Source organism: Oncorhynchus mykiss, chromosome 3, assembly GCF_013265735.2.
Source record: "Oncorhynchus mykiss isolate Arlee chromosome 3, USDA_OmykA_1.1, whole genome shotgun sequence".
Classification (NCBI taxonomy): Eukaryota; Metazoa; Chordata; class Actinopteri; order Salmoniformes; family Salmonidae; genus Oncorhynchus; species Oncorhynchus mykiss.
In genome coordinates, this window is record NC_048567.1 from 17,956,837 (window position 1) to 17,982,666 (window position 25,830).

Consider the following 25,830-nt stretch of genomic DNA (forward strand, 5'->3'; position numbering starts at 1 on the left):
AGCGCTCAGGACCTCAGACTGGGGCAAATGTTCACCTTTCAACAGGACAACGACCCTAAGCAAACAGCCAAGACAACACAGGATGCGCTTCGGGGCAAGTCTCTGACTGTTTCTGGGTGGCTGAGCCTGAGCCTGGACTTGAAACCGATCAAACATCTCTGGAGAGACCTGAAAATAGCTGTGCAGCGACGCTCCCCATCCAACCTGACAGAGTTTGAAAGAATCTGCAGAGAAGAATGGGAGAATCTCTCCAAATACAGGTGTGCCAATCTTGTAACATCCTACCCAAGAACACTTGAGGCTGTAATCGCTGCCAAAGGTGCTTCAACAAAGTACTGAGTACATTTTGTAAAAACCTGTTTTTGCTTTATCATTATAGGGTATTGTTTGTAGATTGAGGGGGGGGACGGGACTATTTAATCAGTTTTAGAATAAGGCTGTAAAGTAACAAAATGTGGAAAGTCAAGGGGTCTGAATATTTTCCGAATGCACTGTACATATACAGTATGTAAAAATATTTCCAATGTAATATGTGCAAAACAAACAAAGACCCTCTAAGACCAATGTACATGCGCGCGCACACACACACACATGCTCCAGCTCAGTTCTGTCTCCTCAGTGGAAGTGTAGCCTTCCCTCAGCCTCAAACAGCTTCTCTTCCTCTTCAGAAAGACAGTTTCCTTTCAAACTGTGGGTGAGTGATGACAGAGCACCTAATAATCAGGAACCAGCAATGCATTCAAAGACTCACAGACAAAGTAGAAATGGTGAAAGATGTTTTGGAATAACAATTTATTAATATATAAAATACTATATGAATATATAAAATACTATTATTAACCTGGTTTAAAATAGAGGAATGTGCCTTTAAGCGAGCATGAGTGTGACATTGTGTACACTCACCAGATCTCTTTGAGTGATGTGTTGTGGGAGAGAGCCTCTGACAGCTGTCTGATTCCATCCACTGTCAGCTGATTATTGATTAACCTGCGCAGAATGGAACAGAGGGGTCACTAGGTTAACCGGCTAACTTTTATTCACATTCAGAAATACATTTAGTTCACTTTCTGGTTAATTCTAAAGCTAAACTTCGTTATTGGTTGTTGGGAGTGTGTTGAGACGGGCCTGCCTTACCAGAGGTGAGAGAGACCCGTGTTGGATCTGATCAGCTCTGCCAGGTCTGGTGCTACATCATCTGACAACTCGTTTTGCACCAACCTAGAACACCACAACACACATTTAAACTGTACTGTACTCCAAGACACAGATACACCTTGTCAAGTCTTGTGAACATGAGACAAGCATACATGAAGGTTAATTCAAGTCCTACCAGAAAATTCGGAGCCTTCTATTGTCTTTCAGTGCTTTGGCCAAGCTCCGCCCACCTTCTGAAGTGATACCATTGGCTGAGAGACTGAGGGAGAGAAGAGCAGAGTGACATAGTGTAAAACAGATACTATAGTTTCTCTGTGTATCTAAAAGTAAGAGTTCAATAACCTATACTGTATAGCTGATTATACAACAGGTGAGTCTAATCCTGAATGCTGATTGGTTAAAACCCGCATTCCAGCCGAAACCGGCTAAATCTATCACGTTAAAATTCCTAATTACTCTGTTCCACTGACTGCGCAATCCACTGTCTCATCAGCCCAGCCAGACGATATATAAACTTGATCTCCACCATAAAAAGCATCTAGACATTATCTCACATTTCTGTTAACTAAATGTTAGTCTTTCATGTCCCATAGTAATGAATGTGTCGGGAGTCGAAATCTTGAAATCATGAATCAGCATAATTGTTATGGATATAAACAAACAACTATCCCTAGAAAACAGGTCAAAACTAAACAAAGTGCAGCTAGTTTGCAGTCTTTCCAGCTTCAGTTTGATGTGATTTTGTTAGCTGTGTTGTTGGCTAGCTCCTCTGAACCACAGTGTCCTGAGTAGTGAGCACATTTTCCATGCCAGATGAAATCATGCCTCATTAGCTCATGTGGAAGGACCACCAGAGGGCAGGCTGGGCTCACGGATAGTAGCCCAACCAGGCATGTGAGTCAATGTGACCAGAGGCAATTAAGCACAGCTGATGGTACTAATGACTTATTATCTTTTCCCTACAAGAGGGAGGAGGGAACCAGCGAGGAGGGAAGATGAACTATCTCTGGAGGGTGGCCACCAAGAGAGGGGAGCTATTCAAGAAGAACCATTAAGACGGTGACAAACCTGTGGTTTTTGTTATAGTTTAAAGATAAGACGATTATGTTCCTGTTTAATCTAAAGGATATGTTTTTCCTTGGGAGATTCTCATTGATTGTGTTGGAGTGTTTGTATTGACAGAAATCCCTCAATAGAGAACTGTGTTCAATCAAGAAAACCTTCTCCTGACTCGTTTATTCCACCTTTCCACTTTAGAGTGAAACCAAATTACTTGGTCCGCTCACACCCATTATTATGGATGTATCCAAATAAATGTCACTAGAAAACAGCTTAAGCAAATGCTGCTACTTTGTTGATATTCTGGCTACACTGTTTGACTTGACTGTAAGTTAGCCGTAGTTGGCTAGCTAGCAAGCAAGGGATAAGAACGGAACATTGGAACATAAATGGAACATTTAGGACGAACGACTGGGTCGCGTCCATAGATACGAACGACTGGGTCGTGTGCCTGGCACCTAAAACGATAGAACAAATGTCCAGCCGGCTTGGGTAGCAACCCCAGATTTGTGTCGGGACTAAATCTTGTGGAAGGATGAAATAGTATGAATAAACATGAATAAATTCATCAAAATAACGTTTTTAATGAAAATGTCAACCATTATTTGAACATGTTGGTAACCAGTTGCATAAAAGTGATAATGCCCTTGAAGACGATGTTTGGAGGATATATTCGCACGGTTTGCCGGCCCTCGAATTCGTCTCCGGCCTAACAACACCCGTGCCAATATATCCTCCAAACACCGGCTTCTCAGGCGTCATCAATTAAGTGTCCGTTAGTGAAATGATGCGCCAATGGGTTATACAACCTCATTACTGACATCAACTGTCATGAACTACAGCTGTGGGATAACTGAGAATGGCATGGCACAATTAGTGCCACTAGCTAGGTTTCCATTCAATTGGCACATTTTCATGTGAATATCCTAAAAATAAAATATTTTCCCAAAAGTGGTAGGTTTCCACCAAATGGACTTGTTGTGGATAAAAATCAATGCAAGTTGACAGCACACACAAAATGTTATTTTTTGCTAAGTTTTCATGTACCAAACGAAATTCTAATATACCGATCACAAAAGCTGTTGCGTTGAATAGCAAATTTGCCCACTCTAGTCTTGGCAAGTGCACTCTAGCATCAGTTCTCAGATACAGTGAAGGTAGACTAGTCTACATGATGAGAATATTAGGGATATTTCTATTTGTCAAACGGCAGTCAAGCATCGATCATCATGTTACCAGAATAAGACATTCAATATTTATTGGAAAGGAATATCTAGCTCAGCACTGTCCACTTTCAGCACCCTGTGAAGTTCATGATACTTACAGTATTTCATCTGTAGCCTAGTACACTGCATGGTCTCCCAAGTTGTAGTGGGAGGACCACATACCATATCAAAACACCACTCCAAGTTACTTCGATATGATGGTTATTATATCAATATTTGTGGCGTTTCCACCGCCATTTCTTGCATTATTAATTTTACCGACACTAAAAGATCCCACAATGTCCAACAAACCAATGCATTTATAAAGTTGTACCAAAACGTCCTGTTTCCATCACAGCTGTCATGATTGTTTTTATACGGTATGACTTTACCCGCGTAAAAACTGTGGATGGGAATGTGGTTACTGTGCCAAATACTTACTCAGTTAAATAAAAACAATAATGAGATATCTTGCCATCTATCTCACCAGAGGTTGGTAAGACTTGGGTGATTCCTCAGGACCTCTGCGAATGCTCTTGCTCCTTCATCACCAATGCTGTTCTCCCACATTCTGAAAAACAGGAACAATCCATCCCATGCACTCTGTTAATTAAATAAACAAATATTGTAATAGTGCACTTACCCCACGTCAAAGATAGATGTGCTCTTCTGAATGGCACTGGCCAGATACCTGCCACCCACACTGGTGAACTTGTTGCTGCCAACCCTTTGAACAAATCAAAGTGCCAAAAATAAACATTTTAATTCATACACAAGTAATTATATAATTGATTGGACATACTAATTTACATACTTGACGACTCTTAACTTAGGACATTCCTCAATGATATGAGCAATTAGCTTGGCTCCAATGTCCGTGATGTGATTATTGTAAAGTCTGTAAAATCAAGAAAGCAGAAATAGTCACGTTATATGAATTTGTTATACAGCATAATACAGTATAAAGTTCGACAGGCAAGTTGACCCTGATAGACACTGACTCACCCCAAAACCTCCACCACTCTGTATTTGATAAGCTCCTCAGCCAGTACTTCAATGCTGCTGTCTGAGATCTGATTGACACACAACCTGAAATGGAGAAACAAATTTAGCTGAAAAGCTATACTTTATTTATGAGTGCTGGTAGCCTTTTTTTAAACAGTGGCATAAAGTACATAGTGTTTCCATCTGCATGTATTGCTAATTCCTCACCTCACCACGGTCATTTTACTGAATGAAGGCCTGAGCTGCTTGACCCCATAGTCACTGATGTTGTTGTTGTCCATGTCCACCCCTAGCCTCTTCCGCCGGTGCTGCAGCACAAAGTTGAGGGCACTGCAGTCGCCAGAGGACACATTACAGTAGCCCAGCTTGATGTAGTCAGCTGTGATTCCCTTCGCAGTCAGCTGGGCCACCTCTTTACTTCCTGTCTCGAAGATGCAGCGCAGCATCCACAGGAAGTTGGGCAGGACATGCACCTTGCTGCCCTCCTGCTCTGTGCTGTGGAGTGGCAGACCGCGGAGGTGGGACCTCACGCTGGTGGACAGGTAGGACTTGAGGACCGCCCGCTTCCTCTTCAGCAGTGCTGGAGGAACCATGTGCTCCAGCAGGCCGGCATTGGCCTTAGACAGCAGTCCACACAGGAAGAGGTTGGCGTACTGGAGATGCTCATTGGTCTTGAACGGGTCCTTTCCCCTGGGTTTGGAGGAGCCACCGATGCAGGGGAAGACACACGATAAACAAGATGTGTTGTCCCTCCTGCTGCACTCTGTAAAGAACTTGAGGATGTTGCCTACGCTGGCCTGTTCATCCAGAACCAGGGAGAATGCAGCCAAGAAGGACTGTAGGGTGAGATGAAGGAACTCAAAGGTAGAAGGGTTTCCACAGGCATCGTAGCGGCTGACCGGTCGGAGGAAACCCACCTGAAAGTCGTCCTCAGTCAGGCCACAGGAGGTCACCTCCTCCTTGTCGAACACAAAGCCTCCTCTCTCCGTGCCCAGCAGAGACAGCTTGGAGAAGGCTGTCAGTGGCCTCAACCCTGCCCTGAAGGTATCAGCGGGGCACCTGGTGTTTCTCGTCAGGAGGCCCGGTGGGGGAGCGGCCCCCCGGCTGAAGAAGACTTCAGAAAGCAGAAGGAATATGTTAGTGAGGGTCACGCAAGCCTCTGGCAACTCAAAGTCATCGTAGACTGAGTGCAGGTGTTTAAAGCTCTTGAAGACGATCCAGCAGAAGAGGGGGATGGAGCAGAGGCCACAGAGGTGGGGGTTGGCATCCAGCTGGACTGAGACCAGGTCCCTGTGCTCCTGCTCTTTGAAGTGTAGGTTGGTGTAGGTCTGAAGGTGGGCCGGAGAGAACCCACGCAGCGCCACCCTCTTCCGGATCACCCTGCTCTGGACCTCAGTGCCTGTCCGAGCAGTAAGGACCTTCCGGGAACCACTGAGCAGCTTCCCACAGAGCAGGTTAATGAGCAGCAGAAGAGGGTGAGTCTTCTCCTCTGGAGAAACCACCTCAGGCACGTTCCCCGGGTTCATATCAGCCTGGATCTCATCATAGCCGTCAAATGTAAAGAGAACCTTTTCGGGGAAGCGGAGGATGTAGCTGAACACCTCATTGTCCGCATCTTGGTCGGGGTAGCAGTTGTATTTGAAAAGCAGGTCCCTGAGTGAGATCTCGTCTGTCTCCTTGAATGTGCTGAACATCCTACAGCGGAACTTGAAGAAGAACATGGCGTCTGTCTGTTCCAGCTCCCTATTGGACCACAGCCTCTGGAGCTTCTGGAGGAGGATGGACTTGCCCACCCCAGCATCCCCCGTGATGAGCACCGTCTCTGCCTGTGGGTTAAAGACACCCTGCTCTCCCAGGAGCTGCTCCAGACCCTCCAGGTGGCCCAGGCTCTCATTGCGGTCATTCAGGAGCTCCATCAGGGTGTCTGTATAGAGCTCCTCCAGCAGGGTTTCTTCTTGCTGGGCGTAGGATGCAATGAAGAATGTGTCTCGGCTCAGCTCGTGCCTCAGCTTCTCACAGTACCTACTAACTGAGAGGAGGGGGGTAGGGAGAATACACTGGAGTCTCATTCTCAACTGCTGATATTCAGCCAAAATATACAGTAGCTTCCCCCGTGATTTTCGAATAGCTTACATTTTCAATGCACTGTATTTTTTTATTGTTAAGTAAAATTCCAATAACACATATGAAGTGCAGCACCATACAGTTTACTGACACACTTACTAGGGTCCGTGTTCTTCACTGGTATGTCCCGTATGAAGTCTGGTGGCTTGTAGTTGATCTCTTTAAGCCATGGTTGGAGGTCTATGTATGCATCATAAACTTTGTGGACAATATATAGGAAGTATTCACATGCCTGCTCCCCTTTGCTTTGGACCAATTCCAGGATTTTACGCACCTGCGCCATGTCAATCATAAGTAAATCATATTTACTTTACAGTGATTCAATAATAATTTGACAGCTAACAGTTTCCCCCTTTTACACACCTGCGCCATGTCAATCATAAGTAAATCATATTTACTTTACAGTGATTCAATATTTAATAATAATTTGACAGCTAACAGTTCCCCCCTTTTACACACCTGCACAATGGCAATCATATTTACTTACCAGTGATTCATATGTAATTAATATTACTTCCCACATTTTGATTAATATGGCCAAACAGGATTTTTCACAGATAAGATACTGGCAACATACCAAATGTATTGCAAAATCAAGTCTTGTCTTTATATTTTCTCATCTTAAAATCAATTAGTCCATTTTAGTTTGGGCCTAGTAAGCTATTTGTGAATAAAAGAGCATGTCTTTGTGATGGGTACTTTGTCATTTAATGTGTGTTGTCCAAATGGACATGTATCCTCTCTGAAACACTCCTATGTTAAATTACCTGTTCTGTCTTGGTGGCTGAGCGCTGGATGATTTCTGTATCCTCAAAACACAGAAAGCCACTTTGTAGGAGGTTATCCAGAATGCACTGCGTGCTCTTCACCTGGGAGACCAGTAGCTCACGGTGCAAGGTGAACAGTTGGACAGTGGACACATGGCCCATTAGTCCAGCACGGACTTCTTCGGCACTGGAGCCCATAATATTCATGCAGCTGGACTTCAGCTTTTACTGGAAGAGAGTAGGGGGAATTCAATAGCGGAATTGTTTCATTTCAAGAGGATAAAGCAGAGATTTCACAATTGTCGCCTGTGTGCATATTTATCTCCTGTAGCAAATAACAGAGAATCATCAATTAGGAGAGAAATATGGATCCAACAAAATGGATAAAAGACATGTTAATGTGTAATGTACAGAATCACATACAGTATAATATGGGCTGGAACATTTAGCCTACCTTCAAAAACGCGTTGATTACCATGTTCTTATGGGCACTCTCCTAAACCGCTGTGGAAAAACTTGGGAACCACAGCTCTCCATTAAAACAAACTCCTATTGCTTATGAAACTGTTGAAAATAGCGTACAACAGGATATTAATTCAACTTTTCTCTAAGACCAGGATATTTACCAAACGTTTCTCTTGGACTGTTAGAAGAGTGATCTAGTCTTGTCTCAAACAATTTTCTGAAGAGAGGAAAAACACTGAACACTGTACTGGCTCGTTATCGGGTCTTTCCATGAGGAAGTGAAACCCAAAACAGCCTGGGATGCTTGTAATTTCACCTCGGATTGTGTAACTGCGCTTTTGGCATGCTGTGTTATCTGCCTCTTGCCACAACAGGAGCAAAGCATAATAGCAAACACATTATACAGGACCCGGCTCTAGCCTTTTGGGGGCCCTAAGCAAGATTTGGTTGAGGGAACCCGAGCTGGCGGTAAACATTTTTAGGGGCCCGCTCTTCACTGTGGAGAGAAATGTACATTTTAAGGTTACTACAAGCTCCACTCCACTGATCTACGTGCTTGCGTGCACGTGGGCAGAGTGGAATTTTTGGAGTAGTCAACTCCTTTTGGTAAAATTATAAACTCACCGGTTCCACTCCCATTCACAAGGGGGCAATAGAAAAGTATTTTATTTTTGTCTTTTCATTTTGTGAAAACATGAAGTTGCCTTCCCTTGCTAGTAGTAGCTAGCTGGCAGCCTGGCTAGCTGGCTTTAACCTGGCTAAAAACATAGAAAACTAGCCCGTCTTTTTAGCTTCCCATATCTCCATGTGAAATAATCTGATTTATAATAACAAAATATACCAGGGAAATGTTCTTATTTGCCAGTGTAACCTAAAACATTATCCCAGTTTGAAATGCTGCTTGTGTATTCATTCCCATATCAGCTAAAAATAGAACCACGTGTTTTGGTTAGGGAGAAAAAAGCACATACTGTATCTCGCAGCTGTTTTTACCAGTAGCCTGGAATCAGTAGTTATTACTTCTAAACAAAATATATTTTGGGGGGAATTCAAATAAGGATGTTTGGTTTATTGTTTGAACAATCACTGAGAATATATTTGCTTATCAATGCAAAATAGGCTACTTTGATACATAGTCTATTAATAGTCTATAGAGAGAGAATAAAGTAGACGGCGCATGTCAAAAGTCTGATTTATGACCCTATGTCCGGGTGACGCGAACATGCCCAAATATGGGCATCCTGTCAGGACCTCCTGGAGGGAAGGTGTCACGTGGTTATGGCCATATAAGTGCATCCTGTTGTCACGTGTTACAGTGTGTTATTTTATATCTATATTGCATCTATTCCTTTGAAGTTGTCACGATGATTGATGTGTAGGGACCTGGTTGAACTGGGGGGGATGTGTTTGAACATTTCAAAGAGGATGGCCCCACACCCACCATATTTTATTGCCCTTAGGGTTGTTGTCTATGAAACAGGAATGTCCGGTGGGGATTGTGTTTGTGGCAGACGCATTATAAATAAATCCCTGAACATGCGGCCCCATGATGTATAACAGTTGTACAACCAATGTTTATAAATAAAACATACATGCATGTTTCAATATTGCGCAGTAAAATTGTTTTGGATTAATTATAAGATGTTTTAAAGAGGTCTGTACTAAACATTATGAATTAAATACATGGTTTTAAATAGGTACAGTGGGGCAAAAAAGTATTTAGTCAGCCATCAATTGTGCAAGTTCTCCCACTTAAAAAGATGAGAGAGGCCTGTAATTTTCATCATAGGTACACTTCAACTATCTGTCTCTGCATGGGGCGTTTGAAACCAAAAAGGTATGTGAGGCTGTTTAGAATTGGGTGTGCGTCTCTTAAAATGGGCACTTTAGATTCATTAACACACATGCCTTTCAAATACGTATTTATCTCACCCCCAAGGACGTGGGGGGCTAAAAAGTCAAACAACCCCGGCAGAATACATATTGTCGAGACAACCTCCTACGGTTTAAAATAGATGTTATTTCTAATCAGCCCATATACAAACGACCCCCCACTCAGGTCTCTAAATGTATATCGGTGATAAGAGAATTATGTTCTCCAGGTACATCACCCAATTTAATTATGTTACTCTCTGTCTGCAAACCAGAATGTGTAAGATCCTGGTCGAATGAAACAGGCCCAGCTAAATAGTCAAAAAGGTTTATTCATGGGACGTTCTGAAGTCAAGAATACAATCAATTAATTTTATACTGACTTCTCACGCCCACACATACGCGCGAGCACACACACACACACACACACACACACACACACACACACACACACACACACACACACACACACACACACACACACACACACACACACACACACACACACACGATGCATGTTTTGGAATATTGTTTTATTCTGTACAGGCTAACTTCTTTTTACTATCATTTAGGTTAGTATTGTGGAGTAACCGCAATGTTGTTGATCCATCCTCAGTTTTCTCCTATCATAGCCATTAAACTCTGTAACTGTTTTAAAGTCACCATTGGCCTAATGGTGAAATCACTGAGCAGTTTCCTTCCTCTCCGGCAACTGAGTTAGGAAGGACGCCTGTTTCTTTGTAGAGACTCGGTGTATTGATACACCATCGAAAGTGTAATTAATCATTTAACCATGCTCAAATGGATACTCAATGTCTAGGTGCCCTTCTTTGCCAGGCATTAGAAAACCTACCTGGTCTTTGTGGTTGAATCTGTTTGAAAATCTCTGCTCGACTGAGGGACCTTACAATTATCTGTATGTGGGGTACAGAGTCAGTCAGTCCATGCAATTTATGTGACTTTTTGAGCAGATTTTTACTCCTGAACTTATTTAGGCTTGCCATAACAAAGGGGTTGAATACAGTGCATTTGGAAAGTATTCAGAACCCTTGACTTTTTTGATTAAATAAAAAATCCCAATCAATCTATACACACAATACCCCATAATGACAAAGCAAAAACAGATTTTTTATATATTTTCAAATGTATAAAAAAATAACTTAAGTACTGAGTGAAGCGTCTGAATACTTATGCAAATGTGATTTCATTTTTTACATTTGGCAAAAATTCTTAACCTTTTTTGCTTTGTCATTATGGGGTATTGTGTGTAGATTGCTGAGGGGGGAAAAACTATATCTATTTTAGAGTAAGGCTGTAAAGCAACTAAATTTGGAAAATGTCAAGGGGTCTGAATACTTTCTGAATGCACTGTGTGTCTGGAACCGGCCCTGACATTGGGTACAATCAATCAAGTGTGTGTGTGTGTGTGTGAGAGAGAGAGAGAGAGAGAGAGTGTGTGTCTGTCACACTTCCCAAGCAAAATAGAGAAACTTTAGTAAAAGAAAATGCTATGCCAGACATTGTCATTCATTTTTCAATTTATTTGGTATCACATCTAAAATGACTGTCTCACATTTTACACAGAACATTTGGGAATATATACCAGTGTGCCACTTAGTTTTTTTTATTTACTCTAATGCATTTTTACTTAAGCTGATTGTTGCACAAAAGTACAACAGGGACATTTGAACTTAGACAACTGAGTCTTATGTCAATTTCCCTCTAAGGTTGTTACATTAAGTGATTTCTCTTTCATCTTCTTTCCTCTTGTACCATCTACAAGCTTTTTCCTTTATCAGCAGGTTTCAACGCGGTGATGTCATCTAAAATGGACGGACCGCTGTAGCCGTTGGTTTCCACTGCCTCCAGCTTCTTAATGTAATCCAAAGGTAAGCCGTTTTGTTTTGCTCCAAGACAAACAACCTGTATGACAACATTATTTGCTTTTGTTAATAACACGACCCATGGGTATTTGCATAAATCATTCTACTTCTGTATTGGGTTTCGACATTTTGCCATTAAATATAACACAAATGCATTGTTCGTGCATTTGGATATAGCCAATGGAGGCATCCTTCAAACTGGCTATCAAAACAATCATTATTTGTGTATGATTAGGCTACTTTATAGCAAAAGACAGACATATAGCGTACCTGTTTGTATGGAGGCGAGGTCTGGTGAACTGTGAAGTTGTTCATCTGGTAGGTTCGACAGAGGACCTCTCCCTCGTCTGTGTTAATGGTAACGTCTAGTGGACTGTAGAATCCTATTCCCACTCCTTCCTGCCTGGAGAACACACAGTTAAGAGCAGATAGAAGTTGTTCATCCTTTGGAGATACTGTTGATTGAAGTTACAAATTCATGCCATTCTCTACAGTCTGTAAAACAATCCAGAATGTTATATATAAATGCCATAGACATCAGTTGTACCACTTTTTACACTGGAACCAGAATTGTATTAGGACCTGCTTGTGGGAAGAGAACTAGGATAACCATTGATTAAGCCTTCCGGGAAAATATGTACATTTGGAATATCCCACCTCAGGTCCTAGGACATCATCTCAGCAACAATTCCTATTCCGGGCTGTTCAATTTCACAAACCGCACCCCATAGGGATAGGCCTATAACACTGTAAATGAGCCACCCACTTGTCTAAACTTATGAGGTTGTCCTTGTCCATCTTCCAGACCACTCCCCAGACCACATCTCCCTTGGACTCTTCTATAGTAGCAACACCACCATGCCAAGAGTTTGTGTTGTTGAACTCTTTCTTCCAGTATCCAAATTGAATCACATGATCCTGTCAAGTAGAATATTCAAAAGCATACACAGTAACTTCATAATCACATGTACGTAGCCTAATCACAATTATTTGTTAAAGCATTGCTAACATCATAATTAATAGCTTGCACACGTATCATGGCAAATTAAAACTCCGATGCCAACCTACAATGCTTGGTGCCAACTTCTCAGCATCTTCACAACAAAACATACGCACTGAAGCCTACCTTCAAACTGCCAGTTGTAACAAAAACCGCGGATGGATTCTTCAGCTGCAGTCTTTCCTTCAGCAGATTACTGCCATAAGCGAAATACATAAAGTAGTCAGACACGGATGAGTTTGAAACACTTGTTCCGTTATTTTCAGCGGTGGCAGGAACCGCTTTTGACGCAATTTGTTGATGAAACAGTGCAAGTAAAATCGTGTAAGTAAGGTATGACATGGTCTATCCGCTTTGTGACGGTGAGTATGTTAACCAGTTGGTAATGTTGTTATTTTATTACTTGCTGTCTTTAGAGAAAGGGCTCGACTGCTGTACCTCAGCGTGACGGCGCGCTGATTGGCTGAGCGCTAAACGAGGAGGGGCATGCATGAACAGACAAAACAGACAGTGAAATGAGAGTTTAAAAAATATATATATATAATACATTTATGCAATTTAAACTAGTGTGTTAATAGTGCCACTTGAAGCCCAGTGGTATAAAGTACTTAAGTAAAAATACTTTAAAGTACTACTTAAGTCGTTTTGGGGGGTATCTGTACTTTACTTTACTAATTATATTTTTGACAACTTTTAGTTTTACTCCACTACATCCCTAAAGAAAATAATGTACTTTCTACTATTCCCTGACACCCCAAATTATTTGTTACATTTGGAATATTTAGCAGGACAGGAAAATGGTCCAACAAGCTTAAAGAGAAAATCCCTGGTCATCCCTACTGCATCTGATCTGGCAGACTCACTAAACACAAATGCTTTGTTTGTAAATTATGTTGGAGTGTGCTCAACTGAGTATTACAATTGTTGGAAAATTACTTGTGTCATTCACAAAGTAGATGTCCTAACCGACTTCCCAAAACTATAGTTTGTTAACAAGAAATTTGTGGAGTGCTTGAAAAACAAGTTTTAATGACTCCAACCTAAGTGTATGTAAACTTCCGACTTCAACTGTACCTTTACTTTTGATACTTAAGTGTATTTAAAACTGAATACTTTTAGACTTTTACTCAAGTAGTATTTTACTAGGTGACTTTCACTTTTATTTTAGCAATTTTCTATTAAGGTATCTTTACTTTTACTCAAGTATGAGTTGAAACCAGACTTTTTTGCAGTGTTGTTGGGCTTATATTCACATCCGTAGCAACAGCCCATGTAAATCCTTTATCAATAGAAGCATTCAGTGAATTGTAGCTTTAAGATTAAAGTTAAGAAGTACGATTAGGAGATTAGGTTTATGTTAACTACTATATTTTCCAATACTACACGTTTCACTTCCAAAAGGATTCTAAAGTTATATTCCACCGATACAATCATTTTTTAAATGTAATTTGTGCAATACATTTAGTGTATGCATTAATGCATTATTTTGTGGAAAGGGAAGTTAGAGTGTTAGAGGAATTTAATTCCTCTTCATGCTGTTGGTGCTGCTCCATCAGCTTGCTTGGGAATACCTGCTGGCCTTCTGCCACATCATCCGCACCTGGCTGGAGGAGGCTGTACGGAGGTTATTGCTATGATGCCTTTGTATTGTACAGTGAGATTAGCGCTGGGTGGTGGAGCAGCTGCTTCCCGGCCTGGAGCAGAGGGGGTCTCCCTGCGTCTGCATAGCAGGTACTTCCAATTGGGGAAGGACATTGTGGACTACATCACAGACAGCCTCTACGGTAGGTATCCTGGACCACTAGAAATACTATATACAGGTTAAAAATAACAAGCCTAGATGGCATCACCATCTAATGATCCTTCTTACTGGTCTGGTTCCAGGCAGCCGCTACACCGTGTGTGTGGTGAGTTGTAACTACCTGAGCAGTAACTGGCCACACCCTCCGTCTGCTGGTGGAGCAAAGGGTCATCCTTATCTTCCTGGAGGAAATCCCCCCAGCTGTCTGCCCACCACCGCCTGTCTAGGCTGGTCAAGACCAGGTACGTACAGTATGTGGAGAGGGGGTTCTGTGAACTACACTCTATCATTTATTTAACTAGGAAACATCCTTGCGAAAACATACAGTACGTTCGGAAAGCAATCAGACCATTTGAATTTTTCCACATTTTGTTACATGACAGCCTTATTCTAAAATGGATTCAACGTTTGTCTCTGTCCTCTGACAAATTAACTGTACATTTTGGTGAAGTTATTCGGAAACATAATGTTAACTTTCACTGCTATGCGGATGACACACAGCTGTACATTTCGATGAAACATGGTGAAGCCCCAAAATTGCCCTCGCTGGAAGCCTGTGTTTCAGACATAAAGAAGTTGATGGCTGTAAATGTTCTACTTTTAAACTCGGACAAAACAGAAATGCTTGTTCTAGGTCCCAAGAAACGAAGAGATCTTCTGTTGAATCTGACAATTAATCTTGATGGTTGTACAGTTGTCTCAAATAAAGCTGTGAAGGACCTCGGTGTTACTCTGGACCCTGATCTCTCTTTAGACGAACATATCAAGACTGTTTCAAGGACAGCTTTTCTCCATCTACGTAACATTGCAAAAATCAGAAACTGTCCAAAAATTATGCAGAAAAATGTATCCATGCTTTTGTCACTTCTAGGTTAGAATACTGCAATGCTCTACTATCCGGCTACCCGGATAAAGCACTAAATAAACTTCTGTTAGTGCTAAACACGGCTGCCGTGGCGGAGATCTTTGTGAGCTATACTCTGCCTTGTCTCAGGATGGTCTCTCTCTCTCTCTCTCTCTCTCTCTCTCTCTCTCTCTCTCTCTCTCTCTTTCTCGGAGGACCTGAACTCTAGGACCATGACTCAGGACTACCTGGCCTGATGACTCCTTGCTGTCCCCAGTCCATCTGGCCGTGCTGCTGCTCCAGTTTCAACTCTTCTGCCTGCGACTATGGAACCCTGACCTGTTCACCGGATGTGCTACCTGTCCCAGACCTGCTGTTTTCAACACTCTAGAGACAGCAGGAGCGGTAGAGATACTCTGAATGATCGGCTATGAAAAGCCAACTGACATTTACTCCTGAGGTGCTGACCTGTTGCACCCTTGACAACCACTGTGATTGTTATTATTATTTGACCCTGCTGGTAATCTATGAACATTTGAACATCTTGGCCATGTTCTGTTATAATCTCCACCCGGCACCTCCAGAAGAGGACTGGCCACCGCTCATAGCCTGGTTCCTCTCTAGGTTTCTTCCTAGGGAGTTTTTCCTAGCCACCGTGCTTCTACACCTGCATTGCTTTCTGTTCTTGGTTTTAGGCTGTGTTTCTGTACAGCGCTTTGAGATATCAGCTGATGTACGAAGGAAATTTAAGAAGAAAAATAATATTAACATTTTTTTCAATGTCAATCTACACACAATACCCCATAATGACAAAGCGAAAACAGGTTTTTAGACATTTTTGCAAATGTATTAAACATAAAAAACAGAAATACCTTATTTACGTAAGTATTCAGACCCTTTGCTATGAGACTCGAAATTGAGCACATATCTGTGGAAGGGTACCAACAAATTCTGCAGCGTTGAAGGTCCCCAATAACACAGTGGCCATCATTGTAAAATGGAAGAAGTTTGGAACCACCAAGACTCTTCCTAGAGCTGGCGCCCAGCCAAACTGAGCAATCGAGTGAGAAGGGCCATGGTCAGGGAGGAGACCAAGAACCCAATGGTCGCTCTGACAGAGCTCCAGAGTTCCTCTGTGGAGATGGGAGAACCTTCCAGAAGGACAACCATCTCTGTAGCACTCCACCAATCAAACGAAAGCCACTCCTCTATAAAAGGCACATGACAGCCCGATTGGACTTTGTCCAAAGGGTTACCTAAAGGACTCTCAGACCATGAAAAACTCATTGGCCTGAATGGCAAACGTCATTTCTAGAGGAAAACTGGCACCATCCCTACGGTGAAGCATGGTGGTGGCAGCATCATTCTGTAACATAACGAAATGTGGGAATAGTGAAGTGGTCTGAATACTTTCCGAATGTATATATTTTCTATGACCTCGTGTTTTGAGGAACTTGACCTGAAGACCTGAAGGCTTGTCTTCTAAATTCTATGTTCATTATGACTTGAGTATGTTGTCTTTCCTGTGTTGTATAATGCCTTGGGTGTGATAAAAACACTTTATTCTTTAATTCAAATAATCAGTTATTATTGTGATCCCCAGGACCTACCTGGACCAGGCCATGCAGTCTGCCTTCTGGGACAATCTGTTGACCAAACTGGTCCCTCCTGAACCACACCCTGGCCAGTGACCAGATTCAGTACTTCACTCTTTTAAAAAGGGTTCTAAAAGGGGTCTTTGTTGGGTGAAAAGGTTCTACCTGGAACCATAAAGGGTTCTCCTACAGGGATGAGCCAAATAACTATTTAAGGTTTAAGAGAGCACCTATTTTGTGTACATGTCTAGACAGTGGTATTCTGCTTCCAATGAACTTTGTATGAACTGTGTGGATACAATGACCAACCGTTATCAACAGCAGAGGGAGACAAAGACCTTCAATCGTATGTAGTAAACAGACTTCCATTGTTCAAAATATGTTTTCAAGGAAACACATTCTCATCTAACAATGAAGTTTATGGCTTTGCATACAAAGGGGGAGGGGAAGAAGAAAAAGTGATCTTGAATGTAGCCTGGTCCCATATCTTTCTGTGCTGTCTTGACAACGTGGTCCTGTCACTGACCCATACGATTTGGAAAGACACCACAAACAGATCTGAGACCAGGCTATCTTGAATGAGGCTGATTTTTAATGCCATTGTACACTCTATACAGATCAACACAGAACATCCGGGGATGTTTTTTTGTCCGCTGAAGTAATACAAATACACATGATCTTATTCCACATTTAATCCCTATACAGTCTGAGGGATGCTCAGTGTCATCATCATCATCATTGTTATTTGTCAGTAAATACAGTGCCTTGCGAAAGTATTCGGCCCCCTTGAACTTTGCGACCTTTTGCCACATTTCAGGCTTCAAACATAAAGATATAAAACTGTATTTTTTTGTGAAGAATCAACAACAAGTGGGACACAATCATGAAGTGGAACGACATTTATTGGATATTTCAAACTTTTTTAACAAATCAAAAACTGAAAAATTGGGCGTGCAAAATTATTCAGCCCCTTTACTTTCAGTGGAGCAAACTCTCTCCAGAAGTTCAGTGAGGATCTCTGAATGATCCAATGTTGACCTAAATGACTAATGATGATAAATACAATCCACCTGTGTGTAATCAAGTCTCCGTATAAATGCACCTGCACTGTGATAGTCTCAGAGGTCCGTTAAAAGCGCAGAGAGCATCATGAAGAACAAGGAACACACCAGGCAGGTCCGAGATACTGTTGTGAAGAAGTTTAAAGCCGGATTTGGATACAAAAAGATTTCCCAAGCATTAAACATCCCAAGGAGCACTGTGCAAGCGATAATATTGAAATGGAAGGAGTATCAGACCACTGCAAATCTACCAAGACCTGGCCGTCCCTCTAAACTTTCAGCTCATACAAGGAGAAGACTGATCAGAGATGCAGCCAAGAGGCCCATGATCACTCTGGATGAACTGCAGAGATCTACAGCTGAGGTGGGAGACTCTGTCTCTTTGAAATATCCAATAAATGTCGTTCCACTTCATGATTGTGTCCCACTTGTTGTTGATTCTTCACAAAAAAATACAGTTTTATATCTTTATGTTTGAAGCCTGAAATGTGGCAAAAAGTCGCAAAGTTCAAGGGGGCCGAATACTTTCGCAAGGCACTGTAACTATTCCTGAAGAGGACTTATAGATGTAATGTTGAGGGTTTCTCTAACCAGTGGGTTCGTGAACACAGTTCTCTCTCTAGGCAGGTTTGAGTTCCTAGAGAAAAATACATGCTGTCGCTAACTTGCTTTCAAACCAAGGTGCATGAACAGTGGAGCAAACTGGAGATGAGAAGATATTCAGCAACTCTTGGTAGGACAATGGAAGATGTTGAAGCAAACTTATATTGTCCTACCAGGAGTTGAGTTCCCTAACATGGCAGTTTGTTCAAGGTGTTGTTAAGCGTCAGATCGGTGGTTGGCTCTCTCTTTGTCTCTTTTCATAATCCGCTCCAGCTCAGCCATGACAGGCAGTGGGCCCTCATACTTGTTGGTCTAGATGGCCTTCAGCTTCTCCTGGTAGTTCTTCGGCAAGCCATTCTGCTCCGCCCCCATTAAAATCACCTGGGGCAACCAGAGAACAATCAACATAAAACATTTGTAATTTAAACGGAAGTTAAAGCATATTAATCAGACAATCACTTTCTGTTATCTAACGACATAAATGACCATTACAATCCAGAACATCAATAGTAACTACCCTTATGCCATAGTAACTGCCCCAAGAATGTGTCTCTCAAACCCATCGAACCACACACTACATAGAGGAACAATGCACTCAGCTCAACCGTATGAGTCTGGTACACACATGACAGTGCACTGCACAAAGCTTCCGTGGTCACGAAGCCCCGCTCCACACCCGCTCCACACCTGTTACATTCGCTGGCTGTTTTTCTCAGACCACTTTGATTATTTAGCTAGAGCTTTTAGATGTGCAATGAACCATGTGGAAACACAGTTTAGTAACTGTTCACATTGTCCAATACAGTGCATGAGATAGATGGATACATTTTTTAAAAATAAAACAAAATAAAACGTCCTTGTGACAGCCAGAATATGAACCTGGAATGTAGTGGTCCAGATGCTTCAGAAAGGGAGGTTTTAATTTGGAGAGAGGCTGTGAGTGAATAGTAAAAAAAAATCATTGACCTCGGTTGCTGCTCTTTACCTATTGCCTTTTCAACACAAAGCCATCTGCCAGTTGTCAGTGGCAAATGCCAGAAAAAACACCAAAACACTGGTATTTTTGCCACCACAGTGAGTGAGTTACAGAGACTCATTCAAGAGGATGATGTCACCCACACTGTCATCCACAAGTGATGAGTGATGTGTGAATTCCTTTTTCCAATGCTTTAGGTGTGGGTGTTTGATTTGCTGTTTTTCTGGTTATGAATTTGACAATATAGAGTATATTGTTTTATTTACAATTCATTTCAAAAAACATTTGTTGGTTAAATACCTTTTCAGAGACAACTTTCTGCATTTCTATTCATTGTCCCACTGTATATCCATGGTTGAGCACCAGTTTTATTAACAACGTTCCTCTCTACGCTTTGTAAGGTCTCTAACGTCTTACAGAGTTCAGTGTCAAGTCCATGTTCTTAAATGTATTTTGAATAAAGGAGAACTTGATTGAGAAAGTAAGACCGTGTGTGATAGAGAGAGAGGGGGAGGAAAACAGTGTAAAAGGAGGTGTGTCACCTTGAGGTACTGTGGCGATGGTGGAGCGTAAATACAGCTATTCATGATGTAGGTGCGACAGATGAGCTCTTGGCTCCGAGTCTTCACGTTAACCTCCACAGGGCTATTTTTAAATATTTTTTTAAAACTAGGCAAGTCAGTTACGAACAAATTCTTATTTACAATGATGGCCTACACTGACGAAACCCTGGACGACGCTGGGCCAATAGTGCGCCGCCCTATGGGACTCCCAATCAAGGCGGGTTGTGACACAGCCTGGATACAGTAGACACAGTATGTGCCAACGAGGATTAGGTGAACTAGATAACTTTATCTTACCTGTCTAGAGACTCGAGGTCGGCCACATTCATCCTCCATACCACTCCCCACATCTCGTCCCCTGGGCTGTTCTCGATGGTCGCCACACCCCCATGCCAGCGGTCACTGGCCAGACCCTTGTAGTTCCCAAATATCAGCTTGTAGTCCTGGAGAGAAGGAGAGATAGAGAGGGTCAGGTTTCCTCCCAGGTCCTCCTTATAGCCAGGTCAGGTCGGGTCGTACCTTGAGCCTGGCCACACAGTGGATGGAAGCGGAGGGGTTCTTGAGATGGAGCCTTTCCTTCAGTAGGTTACTGCCATAGGCAAAGTACAGGAAGGTGTGGATTTCTATGTTGTCATCCATGCTGACAGAGAGGAGGAGCAGGAGGGGGAAGGGCAGGGTGAGGTGGAGGAGGAGTCGAGGGAAGACAAGGAGGTGGAGGAGAGAATAGAGAGAAACCACAGTCAGCAAGAGTGCTTGGAGGCAGAGCAGAGACACAAGGACAGGTCAAGGAGAGGCGCTATTGTGACAGAGACTAAACTCTGCTTCCCACTCTTTTATACCAGCCCTCTCTCCACTCACTGACTCCCCATTCTCATGCTAATCCAACAGGCCTGGCCTGTGCTGTACCCAACACTGCCACACAATACACACAGCCTGCTGGTTGCTGAGCCTTATGGCCTGAGCTGGCTGAGCTCACAGTCACACCAGCATGTCATTCACAGTGTGCTGCAACAAGCCTGCATAGCACTGTCACGTGGGCAGAGAAGTTAGTGATGTGTTGCAGCTGATGCTTTGACAAATAGGCCAATCCATCACTCATGTTTGCTTGCGTGCACATGGATTTATGTTTCCACCGCCGATGGTAATCAGGCAAACCTCAATTATGTACAATGAAATATCATTAGAACTTTGCTTCGAAATTATGTCATTGGCACTGACTGGTGCAGTGGAGGGTAAATGCAGTCTACACACCTTTTTTATTTTGTGCCAAGCTTTACCAATATTTTGCAGAAAAATGCATTGAAAGTATAGGAAGCATTACTGGTCACGGGAATGGAAGGCTAAACATGGCTGGTCCGTCAAGGTCCAGTAGGTAACTTTGTATGCGATCTGACCAAATTCACATAGAAAAGTGAGTTATAGATTGGTAATTCCTATTGAAAGCAAGTCTGATGCGTGGCATATTTGTTCTGTGTGCTATTTCTATGCTTCCTATGCTTCTTTAGCTTTTGCGTCGTTTGACTTTTGGTTTTGTACACCAGCTTCAAACAGCTTAATATACACTATTTTGGGTTATTGAAAATATATTGGAAACAGCAAAGTTCGTATAGTGATGCAGGTCTAGATGTTGTACACATGAAATTCTGTCATCCCGAAATGTATCTGGAACGTTCTAATTTATTTTGTTGCCACTCTAGCAATACCTCTCCATCCATTCTACAGGTAACTGCCAAACACTTGAGTAAATGAGGGATACAAAGTATATTAAATGCATGGAGTGCTTCCACACAGGAAGTTTCAGACGCTTACAGAATCTATACCAAGGTGCATTGAAGCTGTTCTGACGGCTCCTGGTGGCCCAACTCTGTATTAAGACACTTTATGTTGGCATTTCCTTTATTTTGGCAGTTACCTGTAGCAATATGTTACAATGACAATGGAACAGCTGGATAGGGGAAATGGTTTGAGTTTCACAAACGGGAATATAACATTGCAGACGTACATATGAAATTTTGTCAAACATCTAAAGACCTGTATTTGGGCTCCCGAGTGGCACAGTGGTCTAAGGGACTGCATCTCAGTGTAAGAGGCATCACTACAGTCCGTGGTTTGAATCCAGGCTGTATTGTATCCTGCGGTGATTGGGAGTCCCAGAGGGTGATGAATAATTGGCCCAGGGCAGGCTGTCATTTTGAATACAAATTTGTTCTTAACTTGCCTAGTTAAAAAAAACATTAAACACTATACTGAGATGTTGGCCATTTCTAAAAGGACATAAGTGGACATTTTTGATGCCTTTGTTCGTGTTTTTTTCTAGGCACCCATACTACTCAATGAGGATGATGAAGTGATTTGCTATTTGGGGTAAGTTTCTCAAAAACATGAAATCACAAAAAAAGGTGGCTGGACCATTCTATAACATTCCATTTACATCAGAAATAGAGATCTGGTTGTAAAAATATATATTTGTCCTTTAACAGTGATGACCATGAAAACACAAGACTGATTGCTATGTTCAACAAGTATGTTATTCTTCCTGCTTTATCTAGCTCTATTTGTGATATTTTACCTTGCCTTGCTAGCTTGATAGGTAATCCATCTCAGATGACATGTCACGACCCGGTCCGAAGTCAGTCCCTCTTCTTGTTCGGGCGGCGTTCGGCGGTCGACGTCACCGGCCTTCTAGCCACCACTGATCCACTTTTCATTTTCCATTTGTTCGGTCTTTGTCTTTTACACCTGGCTTCACTCAACCAATTACTTGTTTATTATTTAACCCTCTGTTCCCTATGTTTTGTTTGTGAGTGATTATTCTTTGTACATCGGTCAGTTTGTGTGGGCTCGCTATGTTGCTTTGTATTTTTGTAATTTTGAGTAAGTACGTTGATTACTCATCTGCTGTCCTGCGCCTGACTCTCTACACCAGCTACACACAGGACCATTACATGACATCAGTTATGTTATGTGATGAAGATGCAGTCTGGGGTCGTAAGCACTTACAAATGTGTAACATATTGTCTGAATAATTGGAATTTATAATATATCATAAAACACATTTTTGCAATTGGTTACATATATGCAATGGATGATTTTATTGTATTTTTTATTTTATTTAACCTTTATTTAACTAACGATGTAGTACACAATCGAGCACAATTTTTCCCGTGACTGTTTATGGCAGGTGAGCACTACTTTACAAACTTCTGGTTGAAATGATAAAAAACCTTTGGAGCATCACTTTAATTTGCACAAACTGCATTTGAAGAGGCAAAGACGTTTCTGATGAACTGCATGCGCAACTTTTAATGACGTAGACAGAAAATTGGTCTAAATGGATGATGGTAATGACCCCGTTGTACTCATTGCTTGAGCCCATATGGATTGCATAGACTAGCCAAAGATAATGGAGGAATTTCTCTGAGCCAGCCTACTGGAATATTTTAACCGCACCCACTCAAAACAGCGTTTCGCTCACTGATGGAGGGGGAGAAAGAACTAACCAATAGGAAGCAAGCGCCCAGACCACGTCGTACTCTCGCATCCATCCGCGGAGTGGAAAAATCCATCCCAAACAGGAGGACCACAACCTGTAATTGTCTGTCTATCTGAAGTCTGAAACGGAGCATGTTTCATACATAAACTAAATGTGCTTGAAGGAGAACATTTGATTACATACTGGAGTTGATTAAATCAATTTTTTTTAGTTTAATTCAAATAATGTTGTGTGCGCAGAACGCCTGATTTCTTTGTGCGATAAAAAGGGAGAATTATTAATAAAACCTATACTATGCTTGTTTATCATTCAAGCAGATAGGAAGAGAACACTCCTGGCCAGCGTAATCAAAGGTAATATCCATCAAGTTTTTGTTGTCATTTATCATTATTAAACTTGAAGAATGCTTCTGTAATATTCACATATTGATCAAGAGCATTACTGATCAATAAAAATTATATTTTACAGAACTGAGCCTCGGGGCTAGAATATCTTCCACTTGTGTGTCGCTGGTGTTCTTTGATTTATTGTAGCATGTGCAAGTGAGAGACACATTGACAAGTGAGGGGGTACAATACAATAACGTAATGTTGGTTACATTGTGGTGGTGGGTGTTTTAAAGTGGCATCTATCAGTTATAGCTGCTTCATTTAGCCATTTGAATGCATTCACTTATTTCTACCTTTCTCTCCTTGTTTTATTTATCACAGTTTGTACACAGTATAATTTTTCTTTTACTGTCTGTCTCTGTCGGTCTGCATTAATTTATTCATCTCACCCTTGTTACTTCCAACTACCTATTGGTATATCCATTATATCCTGCATGGATAAAGCTAGAGACATAAGCATGGACAGCCATGGATGATGTTGCCGGTTTTACTGGAGAACATTCTCGGTCTCATACTCAGGCCCAATCATGTTTGTCCTGAGTTGGTGTGAAGAGGGGTGAGAGAGAGCCCCAGTATGGAGCCAGGGAGGGGTCCAGGGTCGGGGGCTGGGGCTGGAGCCCCTTCCTCCATTCACGTCCTCTAGCTCACAGGGGGGTACAACTGTTCACCAATGGAACTGTGGGATAGTGTGGGTCTGCAAAGTGACTCAATAGTTCTGCTAGACATGTTTGCAAGATTTGACTGGGGATCTGGATGGAATAGCTAGATACTTAAGGAAGGATCCTGCTAAAGTCGTAGCTGGTAGGATATCCAAAGATCTTACATGATCCTTGGAAACAATACAGCAGGTTTTGTTTCCAAATGTCAAGTCCATCAATAAACAAGTATAGGTTTATAACTGACCAAGCCTGTTCTTTTTCTATCAGTTGTTAAATGTTTCAGACTTGTGCAGAAATTCACCCTTTGTCTGCCCTATCTGTTTATTCCTGTAGATGGCAGTGTTGCGTTTGAAATGGTCACATACAGTTGATACAGTATCCCATCCACCGTTGGATTAGATCAAATCCCCAATAAAATGAACAAGGGAAAAATAACTCCTTGAAAAAAGATGCTGTTATGATTATAGAATTGTATTATTATTATGGAAATAAAACCTTCACCACAATCAGTCAAACTAGCTGACAAACTCTTACTAACTTAAATCCCTGGTATAGAGCTTTGGACATGTCAAGCCTTAGTGGTGGCAGCCTCCTCATTGAAAAGTACTGTGTTTTCTGGTTGAGTTGAGCCATAAACTTTTCATTTCCATATAGAGAGTTCGGCCAGGTTTTTAAAACGGTTGCCATGTTAGCGCCCAAACAGAACTTAATTATTGACATTTTGATGATGTAACAACACGAGAGCGCCTCTGACAATTCCCTATGAAATTACCTGCTTTAAACAAGCAAAACAGAGCAGTGAATTTGACATATGTTTTTATTGATTAGCATTCAATGTGTATCCAAGTCTGTACTGTGTTGTGCTGTCAACAAATTGCATATTTGCTTTCAATGGAAATCTTCATAGGTTTTGAAAACTCTCAGAAATAAACAGCACAATGCAGAAGTGTCAAATTATCCCTTAGCAACAGCTATGGAGGAGAAAGTGGCGCTGTCGGAATGTTCAGATATATGGCTCTGGTATTTCCGTAGTCCAGTCTTTGCCTTGAAACATTGGTGAATGTGTCAGAACCCCATCCCAAACAAATAATGGAAACAGACAACAATATCTCAACACAAAGAGGGGAGCTGACATGGCAAAAATCAGTTCCGGGTGTTTTGTCACCGAGCAGTAGTACACCCTCTGGCCAGACTTTCCCACGCGGGGCGAGCCAAGAGTCATGCTGCCCTGATGGTGTTCCAGACCAATACCATTAGCAGCAGCAACACATGCGACTCAGGTACTATACTTGATCTTAGCCAAAAGGTTGA

The 25,830-nt window shown here is 42.0% G+C and overlaps 2 protein-coding genes and 1 pseudogene across 4 annotated transcripts; all 3 read right to left on the reverse strand.

Annotated features, from left to right (window-relative positions):
* Window positions 1-411: 411 nt before the first annotated feature.
* Window positions 412-8,042, reverse strand: LOC110511898 (nucleotide-binding oligomerization domain-containing protein 1). Of its 3 annotated transcripts, none has more exons than XM_021592602.2 (13): window positions 7,942-8,042; window positions 7,770-7,830; window positions 7,316-7,543; window positions 6,648-6,822; window positions 4,632-6,453; window positions 4,425-4,508; window positions 4,234-4,317; window positions 4,063-4,146; window positions 3,907-3,990; window positions 1,331-1,414; window positions 1,135-1,218; window positions 904-987; window positions 412-688 (listed from the first exon to the last, which is right to left on the reverse strand). In XM_021592602.2, the coding sequence occupies exons 3-13, from the start codon at window positions 7,520-7,522 to the stop codon at window positions 616-618; spliced, it is 2,865 nt and encodes a 954-aa protein (XP_021448277.2). In that variant the 5' UTR covers window positions 7,523-7,543; window positions 7,770-7,830; window positions 7,942-8,042; the 3' UTR covers window positions 412-615. The 3 variants fall into 3 exon arrangements, with proteins under 3 accessions (XP_021448277.2, XP_036826475.1, XP_021448271.2); XM_036970580.1 differs by having other exon boundaries at window positions 412-713; XM_021592596.2 differs by having other exon boundaries at window positions 7,770-8,000.
* Window positions 8,043-11,172: 3,130 nt separating this feature from the next.
* Window positions 11,173-13,015, reverse strand: LOC110511884 (gamma-glutamylcyclotransferase). Its single transcript, XM_021592592.2, has 4 exons — window positions 12,662-13,015; window positions 12,302-12,453; window positions 11,806-11,938; window positions 11,173-11,575 (listed from the first exon to the last, which is right to left on the reverse strand). Exons 1-4 carry the CDS (start codon window positions 12,875-12,877, stop codon window positions 11,429-11,431), a joined length of 648 nt encoding a protein of 215 aa, XP_021448267.1. The 5' UTR covers window positions 12,878-13,015; the 3' UTR covers window positions 11,173-11,428.
* Window positions 13,016-18,323: 5,308 nt separating this feature from the next.
* On the reverse strand, window positions 18,324-20,817 carry LOC110505118 (annotated as a pseudogene).
* Between the last annotated feature and the right edge of the window lie 5,013 nt (window positions 20,818-25,830).